We start from the raw sequence: 27004 nt of genomic DNA on the forward strand, positions 1-27004 counted from the left end.
CTCCTCTCGTCTTCCCCTTCCGAGAGCTGGGTTACAGGTGTGAACTGCCACACTTCTTGCTTGGTGTCTTTTTTTTTAGATCCCTGAACTTCCTCCTCCAACAATACCTCCTCTTCCTTCTCTCTGATTTTTTTTCTCTCTTTGCCCTTTTCTCAGTTCATGTGAATTCATCGATTTCTAGTTTTCAGTATGTTATAATTTATTAATGATAATCATTTTGGTGCCAAAGAACTCTAATAGACCAGATTTGTTTGATACACTGGTGGAGGATGCATCAAGGTGTTTCTTATTTAAGTTTGTGTGCGTGTGTGTGTGTGTGTGTGTGTGTGTGTGTGAGAGAGAGAGAGAGAGAGAGAGAGAGAGAGAGAGCGAGAGCATAGAGGCCAACTTGCAGGAGCTGCTCTTTCCTACTTCTTGGATCCTGGGGATACAACTTGGTTGCCAGACTTTGATGCACCTTTGCCCACTGAGCCGTTTTTCTGGCACTCAACCAGTTCTTTGTTTTGTTTTTCGAGACAGGGTTTCTCTGTGTTTCTTTGGAGCCTGTCCTGGAACTAGCTCTGTAGACCAGGCTGACTTTGAACTCACAGAGATCTGCTTGCCTCTGCCTCCCGAGTGCTGGGATTAAAGGCTTGCGTCACCACTACCCAGGTCAATCAGTTCCTTTTTTTTTTTAAATATTTATTATGTATACAACATTCTGTCTGTGTGTATGCCTGCAGGCCAGAAGAGGGCATCAGATCTCATTACAGATGGTTGTGAGCCACCATGTGGTTGCTGGGAATTGAACTCAGGTCCTTTGGAAGAGCAGGCAATGCTCTTAACCTCTGAGCCATCTCTCCAGCCCCTCAACCAGTTCTTTTAATAAAAAAAATCCCATAAAAGCAGTGTGAATGTAGCTCTGTGGTAGACTGCATGCCTACTAAGTGCAACACCCTATGTTCAATTCCCAGCATTGGGAAAAAAAAATCAAGAAAAATTCCTGAACACTGCAGGACACCTTCTGTGTCCATCACACTCACTGGACAATGCAGGACACCTGCTGTGCCCGTCACACTCACTGGACAATGCAGGACACCTGCTGTGTCCATCCGCACGCAGCACCGGCCTTACACAATGCCAGTCATTTACGTGGGATTTAAAGTGTACAGAAAGGCTATAGGCATGACCACATGACTTGGTCTTTTTAAAAGTGTGTATGGCTAGGTGGTGGTGGCACATGCTTTTAATCCCAGTACTGAGGAGGCAGAGGCAGGTGGATCTCAGTGAGTTTGAGGCCAAACTGGTCCACAGAGTGAGTTCCGGGACAGCCAGAGCTGAAACATAGAGAAACCCTGTCACAAAAAAAAAGCATGTCTGTATGAGACCAGAAGGTGTCAGATCCTCTGGAACTGGATACAGGCATTTTTGAGCTTCCTGATGTAGGTGTTAGGAACTAAGTCCAAGTCCTCTGCAAGAGCAGCAAGCCTTCTTTCCTGTGGCATCTCTCCGCACCTGATTAGTCACAAGGGTTTGCTTTTTGTTTTGTATGCTGAGGATTTAACACAGGGCAGGCCACATTCTAAATACATGTGCTGTTTGAACTATAGCCAACCTATAACATTTTGTGTGGGTAGAGTGTGTGTGTTCATTCACATATGTGTGCAAGTACACATGCAAATGCATGTGGAGGTCAGAGGTCAACCCTGGAAAAGTTTCTCAGTCACACTCCATTATGTGTGTGTATGCATATATGTGTATGTGTGTATGCATGTGTATGTTTGTGCATGTATGTGTATGTGTGTCTGTGTATGCATGTTTGTGTATTTTTTTGAGACAGGGTTTCTCTGTGTTTCAGCTCTAGCTGTCTGGAACTCACTCTGTAGACCATGCTGGCTTTGAACTCACAGAGTTCCGCCTGCCTATTCCTCCCTGAGAGTCGAGATTATAGGCGTGCACCACCAGTGCCCGGCTTTCCCATTTTATGCTTTTGAGACAGATTGTGTCACTGAACCTGGAGCTCATTTATTCAGCTAGACTGGCTGGCACAGGAGCTACAGATGTCCACCTCTTCATCTGGCTTCTCCACGAGTGCTGAGCATCACGATGAGCACTTGAGCTGCCTTCCCGGTCCTCCCCACTATGACTTTTTATATGAAGAACTTGAGTGTATTAGGATTTTGGCATTCACGGGTTTCTAAAATCAGTTACCATAGAAACTGAGAGATGAATGCAGAGGGATCAGGTCGCTGAGTCTTTCAACTCCAAACCATCCTCAAACTGTGGTTTTCCTCCTCCAATTTTTGCTTCCAGAATAAAAACTCTGGTCTTAACATTAACTCATTCATTTGTTCAAACATACAATAATAATCTAGTCATATAATTTAACAAATTAAAATAGTTTCTTTTTTGTTTGTTTTTCAAGACAGGGTTTCCTTGTGTAACCCTGGCTGTCCTGTAATTAGCTTTGGACCAGAGTGGCTTTGAACTCAGAGACCCACCTGCCTCTGCCTCCTAAGTATTGGGACGAAAGGCATGTACCACCACACCTAGCTAAATGGTTTCTTAATCATTTCATCGACATCAAAATCAAGCAAACTTACCAAAGCAAGTTTATCATTTGTATCTTTCTTCTACCTCTGGTTTCAAAGCCACCAAGTGTCCAGCAGAGCTGTTCATGGAGGAAGGCAGTGACACACAGGGCGAAGGAGGGCTTGAAGCAGAGGATGTGGAAGCTGGAGGTTCTGCATGGCCTGAAGTGGAGCAGCAAGCAAGGCTTTCGTGGTGGTCCTAACCCCTCAAGACATGTTTTCTTGCAGCCATCTTGGCAGGCTGGGATGGGGGAAGAGAAGACAGATGGCTGGATAGCTGATTGAGCCAAAGTTGGGGAACTACCAGATGGAGGTGTTAGAAAGACAGGGTGAGGACACTGGTGTGCTGGCAAGAGAATGGCTGACAACAAGGCCATGGAGTCCAGGAAATCTGGGGAGGAGCAGAGCTTGGGAGAGGTTTCCTGAAGTGACTTCAGCTTGATGAAAACAATGTTCTAGAAATAATCCGCTCTGCGTGTTTATGAAGTGAGAGAGTTCATGCCAAAATTATTTTGGAGATTCTGTACTCAGAGCAACCAGAGACGTTGTTATACTGAGAACTAAAAAGATTGAGCCAGAGAAACTCTTGTTGGCCTGAGACACCGTGAAGAGGGACACCGTCTATAACACACTAATGTGACTAAAAACAAAGTAGTTCTCTGATGAACAGAATTTCACAGAGACAAAGGGACCTGCAGGAATGAGTGTTCCACCTGCAGGAATGAGTGTTCCACCTGCAGGAATGAGTGTTCCACCTGCAGGAATGAGTGTTCCACCTGCAGTTACTTTAAAGAGTTTTTTAAAAATTTTCATGTGTGCATATGTTTGCATGCACATATGTGCGTATGTGTACGGGTCCCAAGGAGATGAAGTTATAGGCAGTTGTGAGCCACCATGTGGTTGCTGAGAATTGAACCCAGGTCCTCTGGAAGAAGCAGCCAGCACTCTTAACCACTGAGCCATCTCAAGTAAACTACAAGTAAACTTCACTTTAACTCTCAAGAAGTCAGCCTAGCACAGTGGCACAGGCCTGCAATTCCAGAAACCAATAAATAGAGGCAGGAATATCAGGAGTTCAAGCTGCATAGTGAAGTCAAGGCCAGCCTAGGCTACATAAGACTGTGTAACAAAAAAAAAAAATGAAAACCTAAAACAAAACCAAAAGGGGGCTGGAGATATACCTTAGTTGATGTGCCGGTTTGAATGAGAATGACCTCCATAGGTCCATATATCTGAATGTTTGGTCCCCAGTTGGTAGACTATTTAAAAAGGCCTAGGAGGTGTGGTTTTGTTGGAGGAGATGTATCACTGGGGTGGACTTAGAGTTTTCTGTGGAGGGCCGCAACCACATTCTCCATTGCTTCAAGGGACAAAGGTAGAGATTGACCTCTGTGACCTCAAGGTGTGGTGGTACACGCCTTTAGTCCCAATGCCTGGGAGGCAGAGGCAGATTGACCTCTGTGACCTCAAGGTGTGGTAGTACACGCCTTTGGTCCCAATGCCTGGGAGGCAGAGACAGGCAGATCTCTGTGAGTTCAAGATGATGTAGCACACGCCTTTAATCCCAGCGCGCGTGCTTGGTGACTCTCTACTGCTGCGTCCCTGCCTACTTCCGAGGCATCATCTGGGATAATGGGCAGCGGACCAATCCAAGAATGACACGTCAGAAGCGAGGACTGTTTCCTTTATAAGGGCTGGGTTCCCCTCATTCTGGGTCTCTGCTTTGGAAGCTGATGCTCTCCCTCTCAAGACGCATTAAAGCTTTACTGCAGAAGAATCCTAAGTGCCCCGCGTCGTTCTTGCGGACGAGAAGGTAGCGCGGGACAGTTTTCAAAACCCTACAGCCAGGCCCAGTCCCAATCTCTTTCTGCCAAGTGCTGTGGACGAGATGAAAGCTCCCAGCTACTGCTCCAGTGTCCTGCCTGCTGCTGCCATGCTTCCTGCCACGCTAGTCATGGAGTAACCATCTGCGACTGTAAGCAAGCTCCCAATTGACCGTGGTGTCTTCTCATAGTAATAGAACAGTAAATAAAACAGTTGAGTAGGATCCTTTGCTTAGCATGCATGAGGCCTAGGTTAAGTCCCTGGCATTACATATACTGGGCATGGTGGTACATGCCTGTTATCCCAGTAGAGGAGGCAGGAGGGTCAGAAGTTCAAGAATAATCCAAAGAGATGGCTTAGCTGTTAAGTGATTGCTTTGAAATCATAAGGACCAAAAATCAGATCCCAGGACCCACAATAACCAGGCATACTCTACACACCATAATTCCAGACCTGAGGAGGGTGGGCTGGTCATGATGGGGCTTGTTAGGCTTTCAGTCTAACAGAGAAAATGTGAGCGTCAAAAGACCAGGCAAATGCTGGTCATGGTGATACACAGCTTTAATCCCTTGAGAGGCAGAGGCTGGTGGTCTCTGTGAGTTCATGGCCAGCCTGGTCTAAGCGTAGAGTTACAGTCCAGATAGGTCTATATAGTAAGTCCCAGTCTCAAAAAAAAAAAAATGGAAAAGGTAGATTGGCTGGAGAGATGGCTCAGCTGTTAAAGTTGCTGCTTTTGCAGAGATCTGGGTTCTGTCATCATCCCACATAATGGCTCACTATCATCTATAACTCCAGTTTCAGGGGATCTGATACCCTCTTCTGGATGATCCAGGCACTGCACTCATGGATGCATATACATACATGTAAGCAAGCAAACATTCATTCACATAAAATAAATAAATCTTAAAAAAGAAAATATATAGCTCAATAAAAACAATAAAAAATATTACAGGCACATATTCAAGCATCATTTTTAGCAGAAGAAAATATGCACAAAATTCAGAATTATAAAAAAGAATAGGTAGAGAGCGATAGAAGACACCTAATGCCTTCTTCATGCCTTTAAATGATCATAGTCACCCCACCATGTATGCAATATACTCTCACATACAGAAACATGGAACAGAAAAACTCAGCAAGTGTAAGTCCAAATTAAACATGCCACTGTCCTTTTTGCTTCCCACCCCGGCTTGAAATCCTGGTGTTCTGAGTTCCAAGTTGGTGATGCTTTAACCACAATATTCTGAAGCCAGCAAGATGTCTGACTGGCTTGTGTATGCTGGTTTGTGTTTGTTGTGTAAGCACAGGTCCAGAAACAATGGTTACAGACTTGTATTTGCCACAATTCTGAAGTCAGTCATGACTCCACACGTTCTTTGGACTGATGAAATCAGTGGGGATAGACGCGCATAGTAGTTTGAATAAAAATGGCCCCCAAGGCTTAGGGAGCGGCATTAGGAGGTGTGACCTTGTTGGAGTAGGTGTGGCTTTGTTGGAGGAAGTGTGTCACTTAGGGGTAGGCTTTGGGGTTTCAGAAACCCCAGCCAGGCCCAGAGGCTTTTGCTCTCTGCCTGTGGATCCAGATACAGAACTCTCAGTTACTTTCCAGCGCCTGCCTGTGTGCTACAATGTTTCCTGAAATAATGACAAAGGACTAAACCTCTGAACTGTAAGCCAACCTCGATGAAATGTTTTCCTTTATAAGAGCAGCCGTGTTCATGGTGTGCATGAACTCTTCACAGCCAAGAACACTGACTAAGACGACATGTCCAAAGGGACCTGAAATTTTCAGGGAGTGTCGCAGGGTCAACATCCTGAAGTGCTCCAGACCAGAAGTATTTTCTATTTTAGGATCTTAAAATTTTTGCCCACATGTAATGAAATGCCCTGGGGATGGAACTCAAGTCTAAATGGGAAGCTCATTGTCTCATATATACTTTATACACATAGCCAAAAGGTAATCTGACACATAATTTTAATCATAAAAATTGATTTGGAGGAGCTGGAGACATGATTTAGTGGTTAAAAGCACCAGCTACTCTTCCAGAGGACTCAGGTTTAGTTCCCAGAACATGGTTCTGACAAGGTCTTGCTATGTAGCCAAGGCTGGCCTGGAGCTCTGTTTGTAGCTCAGGCTGGCCCCTAGTTCATGGTTCTCTTATGTCCATCTCCTACTCCAGTACTCCACGCCTGTAACATCACGTTTGGGCTGTCAACTTTCTTCTGATCTTTATGAAATGGTCACTGATCTGGATGTGGAGGTGCACTAGGCTCGGCCACCATAGGTTTGTCCGTCAGCATACGCATGAAAACATTACTGATTTCACAAGAAAGCTTGCTTTGCATAGATCATATGATGACTGCACGGAGCCTCGTTAGAACCCACTTAACATGGTAAGTAGAACCCAGGCTCTTTTTTTTTTTTGTATTGCTGAGGCAGTTTCAGGGTGAAGAGAATAGTCATGGCAAGCGTTAACAGAGAAGTTTTTGCCTCCGTGAGAATACTCTACTAAGAAATGGACAGAAATGCCGCTGGTCAAATTTAGCACAATTGAAATGAGCAATACACTTTTTTTAAAGTTTTTTTTATTTATTATGTTTACAGTATTCTGCCTGCATGTATCCCTGCAGGCCGGAAGAGGGCACCAAATCTCATTGCAGATGGTTGTGAGCCACCATGTGGTTGCTGGGAATTGAACTCAGGACCTTTGGAAGAGCAGGCAAAGCTCTTAACCTCTGAGCCATCTCTCCAGCCCCGAGCAATACACTTTTTAAGTTAGTTGTTTGTTTGTTTGTTTTTTCTAGACAGGGTTTTTCTGTGTAGTCCTGGATGTCTTGGAACTCACTCTGTGGAGCAGACTGGCCTCAAACTTGGAGATCTACCTGCCTCTGCCTCCTGAGTGCTGTGATTAAAGGTGTGAACTACCACTGCCTGGCTAAATTAATTTTTTTTAAATCAGATCTCATGCAGCCTAGGAGGACTTGAACTCATTATGTGGCTGAGGCTGGTCTTCAGTTCTTGATCCTCCTGCCTCCACCAGCTCCTCAGCACCACACTCAGCTGCCATCACACTTCAAAGGACAGTAGACTTAGCTTGAAAGGTACCTGGGGAAGAAGGAGCCAAGTCTATGACCTGGAAACAACTCTGCTATTCTAGATAATGGGGTCAGAATTAATGTGAGAACAGCTTGGGAAGCCTGAAGTCAGTATTTCTATTTCTACAGAGAAGAGCATTGTGTGTGGCATTTTCTCACCAAGTCTCATGTGTTCAAAGGCTGACTCCAGTGTGGCAATGCTGGTGGTATTTGGGGTGTGACTTTGGCAGATGGTTGGGTCAGGAGGGTAGGTAGATTCATGGCTTTGTAAGCAGACCAAGATCTCCCTGGCACCCCTGTTTTTCTATTGCCTTGGGACTCCTTGCCCCAGCAAGGAGCTCCTCATTACATGTGGTTGCTTTACCTTGGTACCATGTAGACTCCCTGATCATGAGAAATGCATTTTCTTCTAGGCATGGTGGTTCAAGTCTGTAATCTCAGAACTCTCAAGGTGGAGGTCAGGGGACTAAAGTTCAAGGTTATTCTCACCACAAAGTAATTCAGGGCCTTCCCAAACTGCGTAAGACCCTGCCTTAACACCCATGCCCTCAAAATGATTTTCCTTTACCCATCAATGACTCCATGTCTTATACTCACAGCATCAGCAAATGGCCTAGGACGGTGATGAGAGGGTTTGTGGCAGCATAGCTACACCTAGTGATCATAAAAGGTTCTGAGTTGTTAGGGATCTAATCTGGTAGCTCTTCAAAATTCTTGCACACACTCCCAGAATAGTTTTGATATGTAGTCCAGACTGACCTTGAATTTGTGACCCTCCTGCTGTGGCTTCTAGAGTACTAGGATTATAGGCATGCTATGCTCAGCTCAAACTACTGTACTTTCAGTGCAGTACTGGTGGCTTTTGTTAACATGACACAAGTCAGAGTCATCCGTGGGAAGCTGGAAGTGCAGCTGAGAAAACACCTCCGTAAGACGGGTCGACAGGCAAGTCTGTGGGGCATTTTCTTGATCAATGATTGATGTGGGAGGCCCCAGCCCACTGTGGGTGGTACCACTCAAGGGCCCGTTGCCTTGACTTGTGTAAAACAAACTGAGTGAGCCCCAGAGAACAAGGTGGTGGCAGCATATTTCTCCCCCGCCTCTGTTTTGTTCCTGTATCCAGGTTTCTCTTCTGCCTCTGCTTGACCCCCCATGGTGGACTATGATTGAGACTTATAAATCAGGCAAACACTTTCCTCCCCAAGTTGCTTCTGGGCATGGTACTTAACATGGTAAGAGAAAGCAAATTAGGACGAATGCCCAATGGAGAGAAAACTCACCTGGAATTTTTGTTCTCAAACAGTTTCTGCATCTCTAGAGTTTCTATTCCCCCAACAGAGTTACTGTCCAGTACAAACCTGAGAGGTGCTACATGTCTGCGTTTGTTATAGCATTTTCTTTTTTTTTGAAGGTAATTTTATTAAATTATAAAAGTTTCCATTTACGCCCCTCGTTATAGCATTTTCAAGAGCTGTGGTCAGGCCAGAGAGAGTGGGCCATGCTTGTTATCCCAATACCTGGGAGGTGGAGGAAGGAGGATCAGGAGTCAAAGGTCACCTTCAGCTACATAGTGAGTTTGAATTCAGTCTGAGCTCCATGGGATTCTGTCTCAGAAACATTGGCAGTGATGACAGCAGAGCCGTCTGTGATAGCATCACCCGTTTCCAGGACCAGAGAGGGGGGCTGGGAAGATGGCTCACCAATGGGTTAATGGCACCAATTGCCAAGCCTGATGACCTGAATTTGATTTCTAGGACCCATGTGGTGGAAGGAGAAGACCAACTCTCACAAGTTGTCCTCTGACTTCCGTATGTGCGCTGTGCATGCACACTAAATAAATAAAAATAAACAAACCAAAACAAAACAGAAAAGGGTATACTGCCACCAGATGGTAATAGTATTCTCCCTGGCCACACAGCCTCAAAAGGAAGATTGTTTAAGAAGGACTGGAGTTAGATCCTCCACATACACACATACATGAACATGTATATACATAAGCATGTATGCACATGTGAACATGTGTAGCTGATATTGCAATAAATTTATGGGGCTGTGACATACTACAGCAATGGAATACTCAGATTAACATTCCTGCAGTCCCAGGACCTCACAATTCTGGGAAGGATGTACTAAGGTACTATGCACGAAGGTCACCAGCCGTTCAGGCTGTACAAAAACATAAAGCAACTAGCGAACCTTTAGAGGTACCAGCAGCCCTACCTTTAAAATGGCTAACAGAGAAGCCAATATGGATTAAGCAATGGCCTTTAGCTGAAGATAAATTGCAGACTTTAGAACAACTGGTACAGGAGCAAATAGATGCTCAACATATTGAGGAATCTACCAGTCCTTGGAATTCTCCTGTATTTGTTGTTAAGAAAAAATCTGGTAAATGGAGAATGGTGACAGATCTTATTCAACCTATGGGCCTTCTGCAATCTGGAATTCCTCTGCCTTCCCTGTTACCAAAGGGATGGCCTTTTATAGTTATTGATTTGAAAGATTGTTTCTTCACTATACCATTACAGGAAAAAGATAGAGAAAAGTTTGCCTTCACAGTGCCTACCTATAATAACTCTCAGCCTGCAAGGAGGAAACAGTGGACCGTCCTCCCACAGGGAATGTTAAACTCTCCCACCCTGTGCCAATATTTTGTAAGCCAACCATTGAAAATTATACGCAAACAATTTCCCAAGTCAATAATTTACCACTATATGGAACGATATTCTGCTGTCTGATCCAAACATAGATACTTTAGAAAGAATATTTGAGGAAGTAAAGATAGTTTTGCTAAATGGGGATTACAAATTGCTCCTGAGAAGATTCAAAGAGGAGATTCTGTTAATTACCTAGGTTACAGAATAGGTTTACAGAAAATTAGAACACAAAAGGCACAGTTTAGAAGAGACCAGTTACGGACTCTTAATGACTTTCAAAGACTGTTAGGAGACATTTCCAGTCTACGACTGGCTGTTGGGATAACACCTGTTCTAATAATTCATTTAAACAAAACCTTAGATGGTGACAAGGATTTGAACAGTCCCAGAGAATTAACAGCTGAAGCAGAAAAGGAACTGATGATGGTTCAGGAGAAATTACAGGAGGCACATGTGGATAGGGTGGATCCAAATCTTAGTTGTATTTTAGTCATATTGCCTTCCAGAATTTCTCCTACGGGAATTTTAATGCAGAGGGAAGATACTATTTTAGAATGGATCTTTTTACCACACAAACCAAGTAAAAAATTAAAAACCTATATAGAAAAGGTCTCTGAATTAATTATAAAAGGTAAATTGAGACTTCGTCAACTAGCAGGTATAGACCCATCAGAAATTATAGTGCCTTTCCCTACTATTGAAATAAAAAAGTTATATGGGAAGACAATGAGCCATGGCAAAGGGCTTGTGCTAATTTTTTTTGGGAGAAATTAATCCCAACTATCCCAAAAGTGGTAGACTTAACCTTATAAAGAGAACTTCTTGGATTCTTCCTCGAATTGTACGTGATGCTTCAATAACTGGAGCTCATGCATTTTACACTGATGCCAATAAATCAGGGAAGGCAGGTTACAAATCAGATGAATTGAGTAAGGTGGAACAAAGCCCTTATAATTCTGTCCAGAGGGCAGAATTATATGCCATTTTCATGGTGCTAAGGGATTTTAAAGAACCTCTTAATAATATAGTTACAGATTCACAATATGCAGAAAGAGTTTTCTTGCATATTGAAACCGCTGAATTTATACCAGATGACACAGAGTTGACTTCATTGTTTATCCATGTACAAGACATAATCAGGAATAGGCTTTGTCCAATGTACATAACACACATCCAGTCCCATACGGTTCTGCCAGGTCCTCTAGCACAGGGTAATGCAGAATTTGATCAATTATTGATTGGAAGCGTGTTGCAGGCCTCAGAATTTCATAAAAAACATCATGTCAATAGCAAAGGTTTAAAGAAAGAGTTTTCCATTACATGGCAACAAGCCAAGGAGATAATAAAGAGATGCCCTACTTGCTCTTTATATAACCAAACACCGTTACCTGCAGGGACTAACCTGAAGGGTACTCAAAGGAATGAAATCTGGCAGATGGATGTGTTCCACTTTGCAGAATTTGGAAGATTAAAATATGTACATCACACCATTGACACTTATTCAGGCTTTCAATGGGCAACTGCCTTGAGCTCAGAAAAATCTGACTCAGTAATCACACACTTATTAGAAGTTATGGCCATTATGGGCACACCTGCATAAATAAACACAGATAATGGTCCAGCTTATGTCTCTAGGAAAATGAAACAGTTTTTTGCTTATTATAATATTAAGCATGTTACAGGTATACCATACAATCCTATAGGTCAAGCAGTCATAGAAAGATCAAATCGAACTATAAAGGATATGTTAAATAAACAGAAAGGAATAGAAAATGCCCCCCAAAATAGATTGCATAATGCGTTATTAACCTTGAGTTTTCTTAATGCTAATGAGAAAGGAACAATGACCACAGAAAGACATTGGATAATGGAAAAGTCTGCTGAACTAAATCAACCAATTTATTTCAAGGATGTGCTGACCGCGCAATGGAAGCTAGGAGACGTGCTGCGTTGGGGAAGGGGTTTTGCTCTTGTCTCCACAGGAGAGGAAAAATTGTGGATCCCAACAAAACTAATAAAGGTTCGGTTTGAAGAGGAGAAGCCTCTTGGAAAAGATAAATAACAACTCATTCACAAAGATAATAATCACACCAAAGGTAAGAAAAACATATAGGTTGGGGACTGGAGAGATGGCTCAGAGGTTAAGAGCACTGACTGCTCTTCCAGAGGTCCTGAGTTCAATTCTCAGCAACCACATGGTGGCTCACGGCCATCTATAATGAGAAAAATGTATGCACATATGAACAATGCATGAACATGTACATGCATGAATGAAATATTCACACACATATGAAGACATAGCACATACACAAACATGTATCCACACATACATATACAAATGAAAAATATGCTAGGAAACTTTTTTGTTTTGTTATGTTTTTTGAGACAGTGTTTCTCTTACATAGAGAAACAGCCCTGGCTGTACTGGAACTTACTTTGTAGACCAGGCTGTCCTCGAACTCACAGAGATCCACTTGCTTCTACATCCCAAGTGCTGGGATTAAAGACCTGAGTCACCATCTCCCAGTTCCCTTTTTATTTTTGAGACTGAATCTCATTCTGCAACTCAGTATCTCACAGCAATTCTCCTGTCTCAACCTTACCTAGCTTGGAGTAACATTTATTTTTAATGTACAAGGTCTTTATAACCCTGGTTGGCCTAGAATTTGGGATGTAGAGCAGACTGGCCTTGAACTCATGGTTTCTACTTCCCAAGTGCTAGAATTATAGACATGAGTCACCATGCCCCATCTGAATGATTCTTTTTTTTCCTCGAGACAGGGTTTCTCTGTAGCTTTGGAGCCTGTCCTGGAACTAGCTTTTGTAGACCAGGCTGGCCTCGAACTCACAGAGATCCACCTGCCTCGGCCTCCCGAGTGCTGGGATTAAAGGCATGTGTCACTACTGCTCGGCTTTTTGAGTGACTCTTCTTTAATGTGTCTCTGGAAGACTGTGACTGGTGCTCGTGAGGGATCATGGGAAATAAAAGGATGACGTGTAAATCTGTTCACATAAGATTATGTGGTAAAACAATCAAGGGACAAATAACCAGAGAGAAAAATTTTAATGGTTGAGTTAAAAATTTACACAACCTTGTTGAACATAATATATGCAACATTAAATTATAAGTAATACATGTAATTGTTTTTTTCTAGGTAGAAATACCTCACTTTGAGAAAACCTGATATACCATAGTCTGATTGGTCATTTAACCTTTCGGAAACTTTGACACAGACTTTTTCATATGGCACGTTCAAAATTAGTTTGATCTCTTAAAAACTTATTTGCATATAACTTTGGAGGGAACATCTACTGGTAAAAATGAGAGAAATATGTGCTGTCTTTTCGTGAGTATATACTTCAACTTACAATAAAGGCTAGTCTATACATCAAAATATAATTTCACCTTAGGATAAAAGTACTGAATTTATGAGGTATAACATAGGCCATGTCCACAGTAGAAGTACAGAGTGCAGGTCAGCGTGAACACACAACACAGCACATAATAAATAGTTTCCATTTCCTTCACAGATTTCCTCTTTTAAATGTGAATAACTCACAACATTTTCAAGGGAGCTGGAGACACAGTTCAATGGTAAATCCCTTGCCTCGTACGCCCTAGGTTTGGTTCCCAACACTGCATAGAAAACAAAACAAAAACCAATAAAACTACCCAAAATCTTTGGCGGAAGCACCTGCATGTCACAGCAAAAGCACACACCTAAGGGTATGTGTATATGTGCAAAGATGGGTACACCGCCGTGGCGGTGCGGTCTTTCCTTGTGGCGGGGTATTTAGTCCTAGGCCAGTTTGGCTTGACATCTGGAGCTGGCCCTAGGCTGGAGTTTGTGCTTCTCTTTGGAGAGCATGACGTAAAGCCTGGCTTCTTACTCTGCACAAAGGAGATAAAAGAGTTGAATTCACTTTCTGTCGCAATTACTAAGTTATAGTTAGGGTTGAAGTTGACCTTGCTAGACAGGAGTTAGAAAGAAATACCTGCATCTCCTCCTAAAATCAAAATGGCCAACAATGTGACAGGGCAGAGTTGAGCCAAGCACTCGGTCAGGCTTCTCAGACAAGTAGAGTTCTATGGGCAACATTTTAGTGGATCCAGGGAATGGAAAGACTTTTTCTTTTTTCCTTTCTTTCCTTCTTCCTTCCTTCCTCCCTTTCTTCCTTCCTCTTTCTTTCTTTCTTTCTTTCTTTCTTTCTTTCTTTCTTTCTTTCTTTTTTTTTGAGACAAGGTTTCTCTGTGTAACAGCCCTAGCTATCCTGGAACCAGCTCTTGTAGATCAGGTTGGTCTCAAATTCAAAGCGATCCACCTGCCTCTGTCTCCCAAGAGCTGGGATTAAAGGCATGAGCCTCTACTGCCAGGTGGGCAAGGCTGTTTTCATAAGCTGTCTACAACATTACACAAAGGAAGATAAAGAAACATTGGGTTAAAATACTTGTCCTGCATTTCCCGCTCTGTTGTCTGATATACTCTGGGAGTTAAAATGCATTCGCATTAGAAAAAGACTCCACAGAAAAATTCAAGAGGATGAAGTAATGATAAAGGGTTGACAGAACTGACTTTCATGTTATGGGCTAATCAGCATGTTTTAGTTGTACATATGGTTCTGTCCCTTGTAGGTTTCAAGGAATGGATGCTGAGTGAGGAACAAGGACAAGTTCATCACTTATTAGTCTGCTACAACTTTCTTTAGTTTGACTTTATTAGTTACAAAAAGAGAATATTTATTTTTTATCTGCAATAGAATATTTTATATAATAAAAAGTTAAAATGAGTGTCTTTACTATGTGTCTGTATGTGCACCAGAAGGTGTCACCCTGTACTGGACGACTGCGAGTCACCATGTGGTGCTGGGAACAGAATCAGGTCCTCTGGAAGTGCAACAAATGCTCTTAACTGCTGAGCCATCTTTCTACTCCATAACTGATATTATTGGGTTTTGGTTTATATTTTTCATTTTATTTTATTTTATTTTATTTTATTTTATTTTATTTTATTTTTTTGAGACAGGGTCTCATTGTGTAGTCCTGGCTTTCCTGGAACTCACCAGGTAGATTAGGCTGGCCTCGAACTCACAGAGATCCATCTATGTCTGCTTCCCAGATGCTGGAACTAAAGGCATGTGGCATTATACCCAGCTTCCATGATTATTATTTTGAGACAAGGACTCTCTATGTAGTCCTGTCTGGTCTCAAATTCATTGCCTGGCCTCAAACTTGTGATTCCTCTGCCTCAACCTTCAGTTTAATTTAAACTTCTCTGAGCTTTGCTCTTCGGTTGGTACCTGCTCCATGGTAGTCTACACCTTGTCACTCTTCCTTGAGGACCTTGTCTTTAGGAGCCTCCCACTTGTAGGTCCTCCAAAAGACTCTGATAGGCAAGTGAGAGCATCTACACAAGAGTCAACACATGCAAAAGCCTGGTAGAGCATCAATTTATTTCAGTTAGTGTGGTGTTCTCGACTTCATTGTGCCCAGACACATGTGAACTCCCTGCTGTCACACCCAGGGCTGTGGAAAGCCCAGGCTACCTTTCTCTTGCTTTTTGAGCTGCCTTAGTCTCCCAAGTGGCTAGAATTACAGGTGTGCCCTGTCAGACTCAGCTAAGCCCGGGATGTTTAAAAGGGAAGCTCACTAGCTGTTGCTACTGCCAAGCAAAGAATGTGGAAGTTCAAATTTGTGTGAACGATGTTGATAGAAGGCTACATTGTAATTAATTCTAACGTTTTAGGAAAGCAAGAGCTAACCACTGTGGTTTGAACATGCCTGTCTCCCCTGAACCTCACTGTGGTGGTGTTGGGAAGTGGGATCTTAAGAGCTCATTCGAGATTTTAAATCTTACAGATGGGCTGTTTTATGGGACAAATTAAATTACCAAAAAAAAAAGTTATGAAATGAGGCTGGTAAGCCACGCTTGATGACCACGCCTTTAGTCCCAGCAGAAGCTGGCAGATCTCTAGGTCAGTGTGGTCTATACAGTGAACTCCAGGACAGTCTATGTAGAGAAACCCTGTCTCGAAAAACAAGCAAACAAGCCAGGGGGTGGTGCCGCACGCCTTTAATCCCAGAACTCGAGAGGCAGAGCAGGCGGATCTCTGTGAGTTCGAGGCCAGCCTGGTCTACAAAAGCTAGTTCCAGGATAGGCTCCAAAGCTACAGAGAACCCCTGTCTCGAAAAACCAAAAACCAAAATAAAAACAAAACAAAAGAACAAGCAAGCAAACAGACAAAAGAGGCTGCTCCTTGAGTCTGATTCTTTTGCACACACCTCCCCGCTCTCTGATTCTGCACACACCTCCCCGCTCTCTGATTCTGCACACACCTGCCCGCTCTCTGATTCTGCACACACCTGCCCGCTCTCTGATTCTGCACACACCTGCCCGCTCTCTGATTCTGCACACACCTCCCTGCTCTCTGATTCTGCACACACCTCCCCGCATTCTGCACACACCTCCCCGCTCTCTGATTCTGCACACACCTCCCCGCTCTCTGATTCTGCACACACCTCCCCGCTCTCTGATTCTGCACACACCTCCCCGCTCTCTGATTCTGCACACACCTCCCCGCTCTCTGATTCTGCACACACCTCCCCGCTCTCTGATTCTGCAGACACCTGCCCGCTCTCTGATTCTGCACACACCTCCCCGCTCTCTGATTCTGCACACACCTCCCCGCTCTCTGATTCTGCACACACCTCCCCGCTCTCTGATTCTGCACACACCTCCCCGCTCTCTGATTCTGCACACACCTGCCCGCTCTCTGATTCTGCACACACCTCCCCGCTCTCTGATTCTGCACACACCTCCCCGCTCTCTGATTCTGCACACACCTCCCTGCTCTCTGATTCTGCAGACACCTGCCCGCTCTCTGATTCTTCTGGCATGCTGCAATGCAGCCCAAGGCCCTCACTTTGTGGGACCCATCTTAGACTCCAATCTCCAGAAACATAAGCCAAGCAAATATCTTTTATTTATAAATTACTTAGACGTTAACCAGGCATAGTGGCATGCACCTTCAATGCACCTTTAATATCCAGGGGGCAGAGGTAGGAGGATCTCTGTGAATTCGAGACCAGCCTGGTCTAAAACGTGAGTTTCAGGACAGCACAGAGAAAGTTTGTCTTGAAAAACGAAACTAAACAAAAATTCCCTAGACACAGGCATTCTGTTACAGTGACAAAATGGACAAATCCTTCACGCACATCAGTTTTGAGTGATCATTGTTAATGCTGTCTGCGAGGCATATACCCCCACCAACCGTGAAACTCCATGTATTAACATTACATACTCAGTATCACTGTTTCAACTGACATACTTCCATGCAGCTACCAAACAATGGCAACTTGTTGAAATTAAATTCTTGACATGCAGATTTTAGCTCTGGGTGGACCATCTCTAGCCCCGTCCTGTCTTGGGAGATGTCCTCCAAAGGGGCCAGGTGGTTTGAGTTCAATGATACAAACTACCTTAGATGTTCATCTGGGCAGAATGGGGTCTGGGGTGGACAACAACACCACTCATCCAAGTCACACAATATATGCATACACACACACACACACACACATATAAATTAAGCTGAGTGTGGTGGTACATACTTATAATTTTAGCATCTGGGAGGCAGAGGCAGGAACAAGTCTATGAGACCAGCCAGGTCTGTATAACAGGTTTTAGGCTAGCAGGGGCTATATTTTGAGAACCTGTCTTAAACAAAACAAGACAAAACACACATACAAAAACAAAGAATAATAAAATTAACTGTTGGCACGTGTATGTATAAATGAGGTGAAGTACCTGAATTATTTCTTTATTCTTAGGTAGAACCAGACTGGTCAATGGTGGGTCCAGGGAGGTGCCTTTGTCTCTTCCACTTAACTCTGTCTAAAATAAATGAATACATCCTTGCTAAGTTTTCCTTGTGAACATTGTGGACATATTGAATACACATTAGTCCTGTGATTTTCACTCATGCTTGTTGACTCATGAGGATAATGCAACACAAAAAGAAGGCAAAGCAACGCGAGTAACAACTCAGGAGAGAACTAATGTTTATTCAGTGCCCACCACATGCCAGGTACCTTTTAGTTTCCCATCTAGAGCCACCATAGGCTGCAGGTTTCTGAACTTAAATGTTGCAGATCAGAAACGGAGTTCCTGGCCAACTGAGTAACTCTCACAGTACAGAGTTCTCAGAAATGCTTAGGAACACAAATGTCTTGGGTTTCAGATTTTTATTTTCTGATTTTGGAATATGTGCATATACATATATATGTGCATGCATGTATATCTATATATAAGACATCTTAGAGATGGTATCCCAGTGTAAACAAAATTTATTATTGTTTCATCTGTGCACTTACACAAATAACCTGAAGGTATTTTTGTATATGTGTTATGTGCACAGTGCATGTGGTGGCCAGGGTGACATCAGGTGTAGAGTTCAGTCTAATTAGCCCTGGGATCTTCCTGTCTGCCTCTTGCACTGAGATGACAGTCAGTGCAAGATGATATGTCTGGCTGTATGTGGTCCTCATGCTTCCACACAAGAACTTTACCCACTAACTCATCTCCCCAGCCCTTTGTAAATGATCTATTATTACTGTGCATGTGTGTGTGTGTAAGTGGGCAAGTGTATACATGATACATGGATGGAGGCCATACGACAACCCTTGGGAGCTGTCTCTTTTCTTCTACTGTGAATTCTGGAAATCAAATTTAGGTTGCAAGTTTGAGATACAAACACCTTACTCCCCTGAGGGATCTCACTGACCTTTATATGATGTCTGCTAATATGTTCTGTATGCAACAAGTTTCATGGTATAGGATTTTCCAATTATGGAGTCATGTCTCTCAAAAAGTTTCCATTTTAGGGGTTGGATTGGGCTGGAATTTGAACAGATTTCAAAGCTTGTGCTCTTGACAATTACATTAGACATTAAATAGTCCTCAATGTTGATTTGAGATGATTGTACCTGTGGGGGTTTCCCCCAGGATAGTACAGGTGGAACTCACTGTACTTAATGTATTATTGTTAACCACAGATTAGCATTCTATACAAGGAAGGTCATTTTCTATCAATTCTACTAAGAACCAGAATTGTATCAACCCCACCCATCTCTCTCCTCTCTCTCTCTCTCTCTCTCTCTCTCTCTCTCTCTCTCTGTGTGTGTGTGTGTGTGTGTGTGTGTGTGTGTGTGTGAGAGAGAGAGAGAGAGAGAGAGAGAGAGAGAGAGAGAGAGGATCTGACCCTAAGACTTTGGGCATGCCAGACCAGACACGCACCCTACAACTTAGCTGACAGTCTAAGTCTTTTTTCCAATGATTTTAAAAGCTTTTTATTTATGGGTTTATTGTTATTGTTGTTATTTGGGTGTTTGAGATGAGGTCTCTCTGTGCCTGGAGCTTGCTCTGCAGACTAGGCTGAAAAAAATCTTTATTTGGGGATATATATATATATATATATATGTGTGTGTGTGTGTGTGTGTATACATATATCTGTATATATATGAGCTATATATATATATTACTGAGCAAGTAACCATATATGTGCATATATATGTGTGTGTGTATCCATATATCTGCACATATATGAGCTATATATATTACTAAGCTAGTAACCATATATGTGTGTATATATGTGTGTGTGTATCCATATATCTGTATATATATGAGCTATATATATATTACTGAGCTAGTAACCATATATATGTGTATGTATGTATATATATATATATATATGATTTAGTAGCTCAGTTGTAATATATATCATGTATATCCAGTGACTGAGGAGGCCAGATGAGAGCATTAGATCCTCTGGCGTTATAGATGGTTATGAGATGCCTGATGTGATGCTAGGAACTGAATCCACATCCTCTGCAAGAACAGCAAGTACTCTGAACTGCTGAGCTACCTTTTCAGGACCTTTCCTTCATATTTTGAGAAGGGTCTTTCTAAGTTACCCAGACTTGCCTTGAACTTGTGGTCCTTCTGTCTTAGTCTCTCCAGGAGCTGGTATTTTAGGCCCATGTCACTATGCCTGGTTCAAAATCAATTTTTAAAGCAATGCTAAGAATTAAGCTTAGGGCCTTGCACATACTAGGCAAGTTTCCTACCATTGAGTTATATACTGATTCTCTGAAATCTAATTATTTTTTCCATTTTAGTACTAGGTCTCATGTAGAACTCATTGGTCTCCTGCTTCTACTTCTCACGTGCTGGGATTACAGGTGTGTGCCAACATATCCACTGAAAATCAAGGATTTCAGCGGGAAGATTCTAAAGTACTGAAAACTTTGTGCGTGCCTCTTCTTCTTGTGTCTTTCTCTGCAACATAGTTCCTGCTGACTTGTTGCAAAGTGCCCCTAGGTTCTAAGGTCTGGAAGGAAAGACAGATTCTTGTTTACTGCTGCATTCTTGGTGTCCAATAAAGGACCTGCCATCTAGTAGGCACGGGAGAAAGAAATCTGGTAAGTGTGGATGTGTGTGTGAAACCTTGTATGGGCAAGAAAAACAGCCTCCTCTTATTATGCTTCTGATATAAAACCACAAATCATCAATATTTGATATAAGATTACAGTTTTTAATCCAGAGCAATGTTAGCATCATCTTCACCTCCAGGTAACACAGTGGCTACTGCATCCTTCACCTGGAGGAACCGATGTGCTAATTGGAGAGATCAGAGAATTTGGGTGACAAAGAACCAAGCAAAAACACTACCTCATTGAGCCTCAGCTTTTCATTTCTCATTATTGCGGAACTAGAATTTTCTGGATTTTTCAAAAAAAGTAGACTGTTTTTGCAGAGTAGAAGCAAACATTGCCCTTTCCTACAAGGACTGAGTGAAAGTTTTCAGCTGATCTGTTCCTCAGCTACCCAATTCACCCAGCAGGGAAACACTCTTGAAAGCATTTCTTGCCTTAGAAGGAGACTCTGGGCAGGGTGGCTGAGGTGGGAATGCTAGCTACAAACAAGGTGGAGAGGTGTCCCCTCCTGACCCTCACCCAGCCACCACCTCTTTCTTGTGGGAATCGGTTTTAGTTCTAACCTTACCCACAGTGCCTGAGCAGAGCACGGTGGGGGGGGGGAACGGTGAGGCGAGGCTGAGATCTGCTCAGACACATTCAGAGGACCCGAGGAAGAACTCTGACCTTGAAACAGAAAGCACCCCTTCTTCCTACAACCCCTTCTACCTGGGAATAAACTCTAGCCCTACCTCTGCTTTCATCTGTGAAATACAAGCGACAGACAGCAGAGATTGCTTACTGGGGTGTCCTCTGTCAGCTTTGACTCCCGCAGCAAATAGCTCTGGCGCTGCTCGTTTCGCTGCTTCCTAGTCCGAAGTCTTTTCTTCTTTGGCTTCTTTAACATCATCTTCTGATTCAACTGGTCCTGAAATTGTAGAGGGGGTTGCAGAGTTACTCACCCTCTAACAGCTGATATACAGCAGCCTGGCATGTGGTTCTTTTTTATCGGTGTGGCAAACGAGTCAACAGCTCAACCACCTTCTTTCCAGAGGCTGTTCCCTATTTAACATGCTTGACTCCACGAATATTGACTGCTACCAAAGGGATCAATAGCAAATGCACATGGTTGACAAAACAAAGCCAGGTGACTTGTGATAATCAGGCCTGGTCCAGATGACTCTGATCACTGGCCTGTGGCTAAACTACTTGGCCTATTCTTACCATAAAGAAGCTCCAGCAAAAGTTGACAAAATTGCCGGGCAGGGGTTGGGAGCACAGGGGTGGGGTGTGGTGGGGATAAGGAGAGATGGGGGGAGAGAAGGGAGAAGGGGAGCATGAGGAGAACTTGAGGGAATGGGATGGTTGGGATGAAGGAGGGCAGGGGTTGGGAGCACAGGGGTGGGGTGGGGTGGGGATAAGGAGAGATGGGGGGAGAGAAGGGAGAAGGGGAGCATGAGGAGAACTTGAGGGAATGGGATGGTTGGGATGAAGGAGGGGTGGATGTGGGAGCAGGGAAGTATGTATCTTAATTAAGGGAGCCATTTTAGGGTTGGCAAGAGACTTGACTCTAGAGAGGTTCCCAGGTGTCCAAGGAGATGCCCCCAACTTGTTCCTTGAGCAGCAGAGGAGAGGGTGCCTGAACTGGCCTTGTCCTATAGCCACACTGATGAATATCTTACACATTACCATAGAACCTTTATCTGGTGATAGATGGAGATAGAGACAGAGACCCACATTGGAGCACAGGACTGAACTCCCAAGGTCCTAATGAGGAGCAGAAGGAGGGAGAACATGAGCAAGGAAGTCAGGACCGCGAGGGGTGCGTTCATCCACTGAGATGGTGGGACAGATCTAATGGGAGATCACCAAGGTCAGTTGGAATGGGACTCATGGACTCATGGAGCATGTGATCAAACCGGACTCTCTGAATGTGGCTGACAGTGGAGGCTGACTGAGAAGCCAAGGACAATGGCGCTGGGCTTTGATTCTACTGCATGGACGGACTTTGTGGGAGCCTTGTCTGTTTGGATCCTCACCTTCCTGAACCTGGGGGGAACGGGGATGACCTTGGACTTCCCATAGGGTAGGGAACCCTGACTGCTCTTTGGCCTGGAGAAGGAGGGGGAGGGGGAGTGGGGAGAAGGGAAGGGAGGGAAGCAGGAGTAGGGGAGGAGGTAGAAATTTTTTATAATAATAATAAAAAAAGAAGCTCCAGCAGTTACGCAAAAAGCATATAAAGCACACAGTGGATATTTGGGGTAGGTGACCAGCTAGGACACCACTGCAGTTTTCTTTTTGACTCACTTGTGACTGGAACCAGGAATCTCTTCACACTAGGCTACCTTCCCGAGTTGAAATCCTGGGGCTATAACTCCTGTAGGCTCTAGGACGGTTGGAACATTTTCCCAATTATCTAGTATTATGGTGTTTTTAGGGTTTTTTTTGTCTTTCTTTAAGTTTCAATGTTTTGTGTGTACAAGAATCAGTGCACTCTCACCTCATCTGCCATGCTCAGTAGGTGGACAGGAAGGCCATCTGAGAGGGAGCTGTCAGAGCCACTTGTGCTAGGAAAAATAAGAAAGACACAGAAAGAATTGTCAGATGAGGAAGCAGAGGCTCTGAACCAAGGAGTCACCGTCAGTGTGGCAAAACAAACCCTGGCCAGATGGGCTAAAGTACCCTGGCAGAGGGAGAATGGGCCCTGAGCTACACAGTGTGGAGTCCTAGAGACAGGGATCCCCTGAGGGCATTGCCATCTTCTGAGCTGATACTGATTCCCTGAAGCCAGGATTCTGCCAGTTACTCTGGGAAAACGTGCCAAATGTATAAATAGATAAATAATGAGACAAATGATCAGCAGGCTAGACAACACCAAAGTAACTTCAAGGACTGTCAGCCAGGTGTAGCGACGCACAACTGTGCCCTTGGGGCACTGAAGAAGGATTGCTGAGTTTGAGTCCAACCTGGCTATAGTGGACACTGTTTTGATAAAGAAAAACAAGCTGCATTGTGGTAACATGTATCTTTAAATCCCAGCACTCAGGAGGCAGAGGCAAGTGGATTTCTCTGAAGTCGAGGCCAGCCTGGTTTACATAGTGAATTCCAGTCAAGTTTACATTGTGAGACCTTGTCTCAAAAGAACAAACAACAAACAGACATGCACAAAATAAAGAAGAGGAAGAAAAAAACAGAAAAAAAAATTTGAGGGGGCGAGAGAGACCAGGGATCAAGAGCACCTGAGTTCAGTTCCCAGAACCCACAGGCAGCTTGCAACTCTCTACCACAACAATTCCAGAGAACCCGATGCCCTCTTTTGACTCCCACAGTCCCTGCATGCATGTGACACACATATATGCAGACAGGCAAAATATTCATCCACGTAAAAGAAAATTAAAATAAATAAATCTTCAGTTTTGCTTGTTGTTTGAGGGATGCTAGAGCCTGAGCCCAGAGGTTTATGAAAGCCAAGCATGAGCTGCCTCTCTAACCCTGGAACACTAGTTTTGGTTTTATTTCTTCAAGACAAGGTTTCTCTGTAGCTTTGGAGCCTGTCCTGGAACTAGCTCTTGTAGACCAGGCTGGTCTCGAACTCACAGAGATCCGCCTGCCTCTGCCTCCTGAGTGCTGGGATTAAAGGTGGGCACCAGCACCGCCCAGTTTGCAGTTTGGAATACTGTTTTTAATGATGCCAATTCTTCATTCACAAGTTCTGCATGCATGTATAGACTAAATCTTTTCTCCACAAACTCTCTTCTGTCCTTTCTTGTGAGGACTAAGACGAACAGGGACTCAGATAGTTAAGCATTTCTCATCGTATCCCAGAAGTTTACCTCTTCCTGGGGTATGGTGGACTAGAACTGAGAATTACACTGCATATAATAGAGGCTCCAAAAAGTGTCTTCAGGGCCAGTGGAATGGCTCAGTAGATAAAAGTGCTTGATGGCTTGAAGTCAGTTCTTCCCTACCCCCAATAATAACAATAATAAACAGATTTAAAATAAAAAAGTATCTTGGGCACAAAACTCAAATTTCACAGGGGAAAAAAGGCATTTCAAAGCACTGCCCAGGCCTCCACTCCCTTTTGTGGCCTCCCCATGGTGCACAATGAGGAGTCACATCTCGCACTGCAGAGCAGAGCAAAGCCCCATTTTTGTGATCTCATTTCTAATGTGCTGTTCTCAAAGGTTTCTCCAGTCTAGAAGGAGACTTTGAGGCTGCTGGATTTTGGAAATAATAGACTTCTTTAGCAAACGGGATATCAAGGCATTAGATGCAGCATGTCCAGAAAATATCAATCATGTGTGTACACTCAGAGCAACGTTACTATTCCTAGCCTGCCTTTATGTGCAATTGTGAGAATGCAGATGTAGAAACCCAAGGAGGCTTGTGACATCTGACTTTGTGGTACTGAAGTTGGAAACTATTTCTTCTAATTCTGGGCTAACTGCATCAGTGTTCCTGATGATTCAGCTATATAGAGTACAGCTCTGTCTGTCTTTGCCATTGCTTCTCCTGGGCTCTATGTATCAGTGAGCTGACATGCACAGGGCATTTTGGTTTTTAGATTGCAAATAGAGAGTGGCTAGTGCAGGGGACTGAGGGAGAATGGGAGGGGCAATGAGTTGAGAGGGCACCCTGCTTGTCTGATGCTGTGGTTCAAGTTCTCTGTAGGAACATTTGTCAGACTGGGCCAGTAGAATTGCTTAGTGGCCCAGAACTCAAAGTGCTACTTAAAGTGGGTGGAAGAGCCACACCCTTCCAACTGTCTTCAAAGATGGAAGACTACAAGCCCAGCCTTGGAACCTTTGAAGAATGACTAGGCAATCTGAGGCACCTTGGCCAGAAAGCTGGAGCCTGTACACCTACAAAAAAGAGAAAAGATGAAGTTGGAAGAGAAATATGCTAGTGGGAATAAGGAAGAAACCTGAGGGGAGAGAATGGTGTTGGTATTTGAATGAAATACTTTCTATGCTCTACAAGAGATATGGCTCAAAGATTAAGAGTACTGGCTGCTCTGGAAGACCCCCGTTCAGTTCCCAGCACCAACATGAAGGCCCCAACTTTCTCTAAATACAGGTCTAGGGGATCTGATGCCCTCTTTTGATCTCTATGGATACCAGGCACACATGTGATACACATCTATACACGCAGGCAATAAATTTATACATATAAAATAAAATATATCTTTAATAATTGAATAAAATATTAAAAGATTTAGTAAACAAAAATACACTCAGAATCCAGGCCTCATTGTAGTTGTGGCTAGGATATCAGGTTTGTGTTCTTACTGCCTTAGGTGAGTACAGATCTCTTGGACAAGGCAACTCTATGAAAAGAACCCAGAATCTCAGCGTTACAAGAGCCCTGTGGTGGAACGGGAAGACTGTTTCCCTTCCTCGTCTTCTCCATTGTTCTGGTCCCTGACAGTTCTTTTGTGGATCACCTGTCTGATTTTAGGAAGCAGGAGTGGATCCAGCTGGAATCTGAGAAGCTTGAGAAATACTGCAAGGCCAGTGGCTTACCACCTGTTTGACCACAACAGGATCTAAGTATCCGAAAAGAAATGACCAGAGGCTGAATTGGGCTTGGGAAGCTCCACCTTCCTCACTTCTGTTTGCTAGTCAGCCTCTTTTGTAAGACTGAAAAACAATCTAGAATCCAATCAGTTTGACACTTTCTTCTATTACTACTAACATTTTGTTCTAAATTATGATCACCTTTAATATATTTTATTACAATAGCATTTTGCTTTATGCTTTTGAGACAGGGTGTAGTGGTTTGAATGAGAATGACCCTCATAGGCTCATATGTTCCCCAGTTAGTGGAACTGTTTGGGAAAGATTGGGAGCAGATGTGTCATTGGGGGAGAGCTTGAGGTTTTAAAAGACTGGAGCAATATATTCACGGTGTCTCTCTATGCCTCCTACTTTCAGCACAAGATATGAACACACAAGTCAAATGTGGTGGCGCACATCTTTAATTCCAGTATTTGGAGGCAGAGGCAGGTGAAGCTCTGTAAGTTCAAGGCCAGCCTGGTCCACAGAGTGAGTTCCAGGACAGTCAGTTAAATTAGTGACACCCTGTCTCAAAACAAGATGAAACCAAAACAAAAAGATGTGAACTCTCAGCTGTTTCTGCCATGGACTTTTGCTCTGTCATCATGGACTCCATTCCTCTGAAACCATTAAGAACTTCCTTTTCTAAGTTGTGCTGGTCACATGTTGTGTTGTAGTAATAGACATAAGGTCTCTCCATATAGCCCTGGCTTTCCTGGAACTTACTACAGAGATCTGCTTACACCTCCCTCCAGAATTCTGAAGTTGAAGGCATGTGCTACCATACAAGGTCTCAGGACATGGACATGTTTTAATCTGCATGGACATGCT

General features: G+C 43.5%; 2 protein-coding genes across 11 annotated transcripts in view; one reads left to right on the forward strand and one right to left on the reverse strand.

Moving 5' to 3' along the window:
* Positions 1-20617, forward strand: part of LOC125396484 (uncharacterized) — a 43416-nt gene extending 22799 nt beyond the window's left edge. The window contains exon 4 of one of the 3 annotated variants that reach the window (XM_085696525.1): positions 20319-20617. In XM_085696525.1, coding sequence (XP_085552651.1) covers positions 20319-20442 — 124 coding nt within the window. In that variant the 3' untranslated portion in view covers positions 20443-20617. Of the gene's footprint in view, positions 1-1837; positions 4348-20318 lie in introns of those variants that run through there. The other 2 variants (XM_085696527.2, XM_085696526.2) reach the window with 2 other exon arrangements.
* Positions 13197-27004, reverse strand: part of Agbl2 (AGBL carboxypeptidase 2) — a 51504-nt gene continuing 37696 nt past the window's right edge. For 6 of the 8 annotated variants that reach the window (XM_085696523.2, XM_085696518.2, XM_048428389.3 and 3 more), the window contains 4 exons: positions 23116-23182; positions 21418-21543; positions 17950-18036; positions 13197-14039 (listed from right to left, as the gene is read on the reverse strand). In XM_085696523.2, coding sequence (XP_085552649.2) covers positions 13869-14039; positions 17950-18036; positions 21418-21543; positions 23116-23182 — 451 coding nt within the window. In that variant the 3' untranslated portion in view covers positions 13197-13868. Of the gene's footprint in view, positions 14040-17949; positions 18037-20700; positions 20818-21417; positions 21544-23115; positions 23183-27004 lie in introns of those variants that run through there. The other 2 variants (XM_085696519.2, XM_085696524.2) reach the window with 2 other exon arrangements.

This window comes from Myodes glareolus, chromosome 10, assembly GCF_982192425.1.
Source record: "Myodes glareolus chromosome 10, mMyoGla1.1, whole genome shotgun sequence".
In the NCBI taxonomy this organism is placed as follows: Eukaryota; Metazoa; Chordata; class Mammalia; order Rodentia; family Cricetidae; genus Myodes; species Myodes glareolus.